The sequence below is a fragment of the Anarrhichthys ocellatus genome, unplaced genomic scaffold (genome assembly GCF_004355925.1).
Source record: "Anarrhichthys ocellatus isolate YVR2014 unplaced genomic scaffold, GSC_Weel_1.0 scaffold92, whole genome shotgun sequence".
Lineage (NCBI taxonomy): Eukaryota > Metazoa > Chordata > Actinopteri > Perciformes > Anarhichadidae > Anarrhichthys > Anarrhichthys ocellatus.
Window position 1 is genome coordinate 793,155 of NW_022280122.1, and position 8,016 is coordinate 801,170.

General features: G+C 45.0%; 1 protein-coding gene across 1 annotated transcript in view; it reads left to right on the forward strand.

The window, feature by feature from the left end:
- Nucleotides 1–1,528: 1,528 nt before the first annotated feature.
- LOC116398891 (serine/threonine-protein kinase 35-like) overlaps nucleotides 1,529–8,016 on the forward strand; it is a 10,854-nt gene continuing 4,366 nt past the window's right edge. Inside the window, exons 1-2 of the mRNA XM_031875637.1 lie at nucleotides 1,529–2,177; nucleotides 5,979–6,711. Coding sequence (XP_031731497.1) covers nucleotides 1,685–2,177; nucleotides 5,979–6,688 — 1,203 coding nt within the window. The 5' untranslated portion in view covers nucleotides 1,529–1,684 and the 3' untranslated portion in view covers nucleotides 6,689–6,711. The remainder of the gene's footprint in view (nucleotides 2,178–5,978; nucleotides 6,712–8,016) is intronic.

The following is an 8,016-nucleotide window of genomic DNA, read 5'->3' on the forward strand; positions in this document are numbered from 1 at the left end:
AATATCAAACATCTCTGCAGAGAACAGCCAAATCCCAATGTCCCCCCTAAAGCCTCAAACCCTGAACCCTCAAGGACCTACTGATGTCACCTGGTAAGTGGTTGAGTGTGAGAGACTGTGAGGGCTTGAAATGGTGTTAATATAAATGGGACAGCACTTTGCTGCAACATATCACGTTACCATAAAAACGAAAACAATTTGATGTATAATTGTAGGTATTTATTTTATACTTTGTACTCCCTGATTTGAAAGTCTTCCAGGCTCTTTCCTCACAAAAAGAGAGGTACCTTTATATAATCTATTTACTTGTTTTTGTCAAAACATCTTTGATGACAAAATCAAATATTTGATGAATAAATAAATAAATATCCTCTGATTTCAAGTTTATTTTTTATTCCATCTTTAACCCTTAATGTTTCTGAGTAAATTTAATAAGACAGGCTGAACACAGTGAGCCGTCCTCTTTGTTTACCTTTTTTTTTACGTCTCCATGCGTCCACTGGTTACCCCGTGTTTAAAGTCACATTGCAATGATTTGTGGGTAATTCCCTTAGGCTAAGGCCAAATCCCAATGTCCCCCCTAAACCCTAAGCCCTGAACCCTCAAGGACTTAATTGACGTCACCTGGTGAGTGGTTGAGTGTGAGAGACTGTGAGGGCTTGAGATGGTGGAAATAGGAATGGGACAGCACTTTATCACGTTACCATGAAAACGACAAAAAATATGATGTATAATTGTGTGTATTTATTTTATACTTTGTACTCCCTGATTTGAACGTCTTCAGGCTCTTTCCTCACTAGATGAGAGTTAACTTCATATCATCTATTTACTCGTTTTTGTCAAAACAGCTTCAATGACAAAATCTAATATTTGATGAATAAATAAATAAATATCTTCTGATTTCATGTTTATTTTTTATTCCATCTTTAATCCTTAATGTTTCTGAGTATATTTATTATGACAGGCTGAACACACTGATCCGTCCTCTTTGTTTACCTTTTTTTTTAGGTCTCCATGCTTCCACTGGTTACCCCGTGTTTAACTTCACATTGCAATGATTTGTGGGTAATTCCCTTAGGCTAAGTCAGCATACCATGCTGACTTATGGAAAGGGTTCACAAAGGGCTCAAAATGTCTGCGAGAAAGCCTCAAACACGTGATGATTTTACAGTGGGACATCCCTAAACCCTCACAGACTTCGCGGGAGCGCGCCTCAAAGTCCGTGAGTCCGTAAGGGGGGATATTGGGATTGGGCCTTCCATTTAAAATAAGATTCTTATGTACACGGAAACAGCAACGGCCACGCGGAAGTGCTTGAGTACAGGAGGCTTCAAGATGGATATCTATAAAAATTATAAAGATGTATACTGTGCTCAAAAAAACACCTTATGTGACTTTAAGGGCCCCGTAAAACAAACGCACGAGATCAATAAAATCATACAATGATTGCTCATATTAACACACTTTGAAAGCAACGAAGTTTTATTTTGAAGGTCTTGACCGGAAACTTATGACCGGAAACTTTATGTTGTTGCGATCCTGACTCGTCGTTCCCTCGGCTGACACTCCTCCATTCCACTGCTGAACAAGTTCTCTGTTCTGTTGTCTCAGTTCAAATAAAGGAGTGAACATTGCCGTTGTTAACATGTGGACATTTTTGTATACGTTTGAATCGTGAGGACGTATGGAGACGGTTCGAGGTGACAACTGGCGGAGACGCACGAGGAGCGCGCGAGCCTACCTCAAACAATCAACCGGGGCAGCGGCTGACGAGTCCAATGTGCTCCGGAGTCTGAGCGTTGGCAACACGGAAGACGGCCATGACATAGAGGAGGACATTGGCCTCTTCAAGCAAGACAATTTGGAGCGCCGGGTCATGGCGCCCCGCTACAGTCTGCTGCGGGAGGTGGGAAGGGGCACTTACGGCGTGGTGTACGAAGCGGTGGCCCGGAAGTCCGGGGCGAAAGTTGCCGTGAAGAAACTGCGATGCGACGCTCCGGAAAACGTGGAGCTCGCCTTGCAGGAGTTCTGGGCTCTGGCGAGTCTGGAGAAACGGCATCAAAATGTGGTGCAGCTGGAGGAGTGCGTGCTGCAGAGGAACGGTATGGCTCAAAAAATGAGTCATGGGAACAAGCGGTCCAAACAGTACCTGCGTCTGGTGGAGACTTCACTGAAAGGTGAGGCTCTTTGGCTCCCCGAAGTTAGCTGCGTGAGCTGAGTTGTTTTGTATCAATGCCAAATTAAATGGCAACACATACTACTTCAGAAACTAATGTACTGTTGTAGCAACGAGTTGAGTGGTTATCAGATAAACCCAACGTAATGCTATTTGAGTGTGGTTTGGACGACTTATACGTTATTGTTTTTGTCGCCATGACACAGACTCGCTGGGGGATGGGTAGATTTAGTGAAGGTAGCTCCCTAGTGTGAGACTCACTAAAATGGAGTCTGCTGAGTTGGTTGTATTCAGAGGTGTTTTAACCATGTGACCTTTCATTTTGAAAGCTTTGTGTTAGTTCCCTTGTGCTTATCTAGTGCAGGTCTTGTGCTTGAAATACATGCACCTTATAAAGCTTTCTATATAAATCACATTATGGTTACCTTGTTAAAGACTGAATGATTTATCTCAACTGTCACTGGCACTGGATCCGTTCACATGTATTTGAAGTATGCATCTCAATCACTGGCCAGCATAGTGGTTTCAGCATCATAAGTAAGACAGCCTATGAATAATGGCTACACCTCAGTGTTTTGGCTTACAGTGGGTCACTGAGGAGGAAATGTTAACTCTAACAGATCTGATCTAAAACCTGTGGTAGAGATGCTGTGAAATGACCACGTTGTGACTGTCAGTGAGTTGAGATTACGATACATGCTACCCACTAGGGGTGGGAATCACCAGAGGTCCCGCGATACGATATTATCACGATACTTGGGTCACGATACGATATTATCACGATACTGCGATATTCTGAGTATTGCGATAACATAGGCCTATATTGCGATTTATTACTTTTTTCAACTTCAAATTATGTCCCCAAAGGAAAACTGTATCAACATGTTTTATCTAATAAGATAAAGTTTTCAGTCTGTTCATCTCACTTCAATCATTTTTATTGCAGTAAAAATGATTAATATATGTCAAGCAGACAGACTGACCAACAATGTCATAAATGTTGCATGAACCTGACAAACTGAACTGTTTGTATTACTACATAGTCCAACTTAACTAAATGCAAACGTGTGGACTCAGTATATGAACTATAACTTATATAAGTAGGATATAAGAGTTATATAACTAAGTTTAACTTGCGATGCGTGGACGTCAAGGGCAGAGAGACAGTTATGTGCTGCACTCTCCCCATGAGCCTGGCTACTGTTGGCAGATTTAACCCCGTTGTGAGGCCAGATGTCTATCTTTGTTTTGACCAACTTCCTACCAATCACGCTGACCCGGGACCTTTCCTGACCTCACCAGAAAACAACTTGGCACCATCTAGTGGACTGAAAAAGCAATTGATTTGATTTTTCTAAAAAATAAAAATAAAAAAAAAAATCGTTTTTTTAAAAAAAATAGTTTATATAATAAAATAATACATTTTATTTATATAGCGTTTTAAAAGGCACTCAAAGACACTTTACATGTTAAAAACAAACAATAGAAGCATTTATAATAAGAACAAAATCTACGACATAACAGTAAGAAAAAAAATAAATAAACATGAAAAGAAAAAGAAAACATACATGACTGACTTTAGAGGTTAAAAGCAGATTTGAATAGGTAAGTTTTAAGTGCAGTTTTGAAAGTGGCGAGTGACGAAGAATGTCTGAGGTGTTAGGGCAGGGAGTTCCAGAGGGAGGGGGCAGCAACGGAGAAGGCCCTGTCCCCCCAGGTCCGATGCTTGGACAGAGTAGGGGGTAAGGAGGTTGGCGTCGGCAGATCTGAGGTTGCGGTTGGGAGTGTGATGGTACAGGAGGTCCGAAAGGTATGAAGGGGCAAGGTTGTGGAGGGCTTTGTAAGTGATGAGGAGGATCTTGAACTGGATTCTTTGCTGTATGGGGAGCCAGTGGAGGTTTTGACGGACTGGGGTGATGTGGTCTCTGGTGCGGGAGTGGGAGAGCAGACAAGCAGCTGAGTTCTGGATGTATTGTAGTTTATTGATGATTTTGGTGGGTGAGCCGTACAGGATGCTGTTGCAGTAGTCCAGTCGAGAGGTGATGAAGGCGTGGATGAGTGTTCCAGCGGCTGCGGAGGAGAGGGAGGGATGGAGACGGGCGATGTTTTTCAGATGAAAGAAGGCGGTTTTTGTGATGTGATTGACGTGGCGTTCATATCAGAGAGTTTGATCGAAAATGATCCCGAGGTTACGGACATGTGTTGAGGCAGGAACAGTGATGCCATCGATGCAGAGGGAGAAGTTGTGGTGGGAATTGTTTAATGATTTGGGGCCGATGATGAGGACTTCAGATTTGTCGGTGTTGAGTTTGAGGAAGTTTGCTTGCATCCAGGTTTTTATATCTGTGAGGCAGTTGGTGGAGTGGATGGTGGGGGTGATGGATTTGGTGGAGATGTAGAGCTGGGTGTCATCAGCATATCAGTGGTACTGGAGACCATGGTGGCGTATGATGTCACCAAGGGGGATCAGGTAGAGGATGAAGAGGAGGGGACCAAGTACTGAACCTTGGGGGACACCTTGAGAGACTGGGGCTGTGTCAGACTTGAATTTGTTGATGCTGATGAACTGTTCACGGTCGGAGAGGTATGATTTAAACCAGGAGAGGGCTGTGCCAGTGATGTGTTTAGGGAGGACTCGAGACGTGAAAGGAGAATGGAGTGGTTGATGGTGTCGAAGGCTGCGCTGAGGTCGAGCAGTATCAGGATGTTGAGGGAGTGTTCATCAGAGGAGAGGAGGAGGTCATTGGTGACTTTGATGAGGGCAGTTTCTGTGCTGTGATGAGATCTGAATCCTGATTGAAATGGTTCATACAGTTGGTTTGAGTCCGGGCGAGTTTTCAGTTGATGGGCAACAGTGCGTTCCAGTATTTTAGACAGAAAAGGGAGATTGGAGATGGGTCTGTAATTGTTGTGAATGTCGGGGTCAAAGCCAGGTGTGACTGAGGCGAGTTTGAGGGCGGGAGGGACGGAGCCAGTAGACAGGGAGGAGTTGATGACAGAGAGGAGGTGCGGGTGGAGGGCCGGGAGACAGGCCATAACTAAAGTGGAAGGGATAGGGTCGAGGTCACAGGTCGGAGTAAAAAAAGAAAAGATCGATACTTGGCGTCCGTGTATCGATACAATATCGCCACGCAAAATATCGCGATACTATGCTGTATCGATTTTTTCCCCCCACCCCTACTACCCACGCCTAACCGTTTTAGACACGGCCCCTGATAAAGACAGGCAGGACACATCCAAAGGGAGTGGACATTTGAGTGGAAATGCCTGTGGTCCGATAGTTAGAGTGCACATTCACTGGCTGTAGGGAAATTGCAATCCGGGGCTCAACACTTTTAAATATGGTTGCCATTGTTAGTCACAGTCAATGTATGTGCCAGCTCTTGCAGCCTCCACCTCATTGTGTTGAGCTTTGCAACTTTGCTGTCATTATTTTATTTATGTCAAAAAGTGGTTGCCGCTGATGGCAACCGAAGGCCAAGAATTGGTTGCTGTGTTTGTATCCTTGCATCCAGTCGTGCAGAGAATGAAAAGTGGCTGATGATGTGGCACTGTGTTTCAGAGGCATATACCGATCCCTGGAGTGGTATGTCGCTCCTGTTCCAGGGGTACTGGTGTACCTGGCTGACAGTGGACTTCCACTTTCAAGCGGCACATGCCGTTATGAAACGGTATTTGCCATTGGAACAGGATACCACTCCAGGGATCGGTATATGCCTCTGAATCACAGTGGCACACCATCGGCCACTTTTCCATCTCGGCGACACTCCTTAAATCACTGTGTGAATGACTTCTGTTGCAGGTGAGCGAGTGCTTGGTCCCCCAGAGGAGCCCTGTTACCTCTGGTTCATCATGGAGTTCTGCGAGGGCGGCGACCTCAACCAGTTCATTCTGTCTCGGCGGCCCGACCAGCGAACCAACAACAGCTTCATGCTCCAGCTGACCAGCGCCGTTGCTTTCCTTCACAAAAACAACGTTGTCCACAGAGACCTGAAACCCGACAACATCCTCATCTCGGAGAAGTCGGGCATGCCGGTTATCAAGGTGGCTGACTTTGGCCTGAGTAAAGTCTGCGCTGGGATAGGAAACCCCAAAGAGGGCGAAGACAAGAGCAAGAATGTGAACGTGAACAAGTTTTGGTTGTCGTCGGCGTGCGGCTCAGACTTCTACATGGCTCCCGAGGTGTGGGAGGGCCACTACACGGCCAAGGCTGACATATTTGCCCTGGGCATCATCATCTGGGCCATGTTGGAGAGAATCACTTTCATTGATGCCGAGTCTAAGCGGGAGCTGTTGGGTTCTTACGTGAGACAAGGAGTGGACATTGTGCCGGTGGGCGAGGCACTGCTAGATAATCCAAAGATGGTGCTGAACATCCCACAGAAGCGCAGGTCATGCATGTCGGAGGGAGTGAAGAAGCTGCTGCAGGACATGCTCGCCGTCAACCCTCAGAACCGGCCCGACGCCTTTGAGCTGCAGGCCAGAATGGACCAGGTCATGTGTGCTGCATAACCCGCTGCCAGAGGGCTTCACAGGTACCTGTGCTTTTATCTTCATACAATTTCCCCCACAGCTTCTTTGAACTCTTTCATGTTCTGCTATCTGCCCCTATTTAAAATACTGTAGTAGAGGATCGACCGAGAGTGGACTTTAAAGGACTGATATAATAATTCTAGTTTGGAGCAGAAAAATGCAGAGAGCTGATTAATTGGCCATCAAACTCTGAGTAAAAAGACTAAATAAATACATGCATCAGGAAACTGGGAGCAACTTTAATCATTTGTAAGAGAAAACCCTGAAGTGTGATGGTTAGATTATGATTACATTGTTGAAATGTTCAGTTTATTAGGGCTGCAACTAACTATCATTAACATGTGCACAGAGTAGACCTCATGTGTGTGGAGTCTCCATGTAAAAACAGAGATAACAGTCATTGGCCATCGGAGCTGAGGTTCCTCGGATAACAGGGTTTTGTGAAACGTCCTGTCGGCGCAGAGAGAGTAAAAAGTAATGTATATTTATCATGTTTGAAGTTCTGTAAGAGTTGAATCGTTCTTCTGAGATAGTTGCCACCACAGCTTGATTGTAGCCAGCATTGTGGAAAGGTCAATGTAATTTAGTGTTTCCTCAAAGGTAAGATGGTGGACTTGCCCTCCTGAGTGCATTCATCTCAGCGGCATGTTTGGTCTGTCATCTCCCTCTGTTGATAGTGGTGTGATCCGCTGACTCAACACTGGTCATTTCCTGCCCTGAACAGGCGTCTGTTTCATTTTATGTCACTGACATTTAAGCATGGTTTCAGGGTCCGTGTGACGCAAATATCGTCATCTCAAACATGTAATGCAGTTTGTATCAAACGTCTGGAACAGACTGCAGTTGATCTGTTTCCGTACGGCTCCTTCTAATGTTCCCACTGTTCAGATTTCACAAAGAAACATCTTCTACATTGTGACATGTGAGTGTGCCTTTGGTATTGGTTGAAGTTAAGTGTTATGTAGCTGCTGAGGTGTTTTTTTTAGTTGTCAGGACTTAATAATGGCTAATGTAACCGTGAGGCGTTTGAATGCTCCACATGTCCTCGGGTCTGTCGGGCCTGTACTTGGATGACTGTCGGTCACAGAGGCGTGTTCTATGTAGTTTATTTCTGTGTGTAAGAGGTAAAGATGGAGGGTGGGGTTGCATTTAGTGTCATGTTTGGTAACTTCAGTGACTGCCTTAGTGTTTGTGCTCTCGTTCTGTGTTATTCAACCAAAGCAGCCCCCTCACACCCAACTTCCCCCACCCCCCCAGGCACACTCCCACGTCACAATGTAGAAGATGTTTCTTTGTGAAATCTGAAC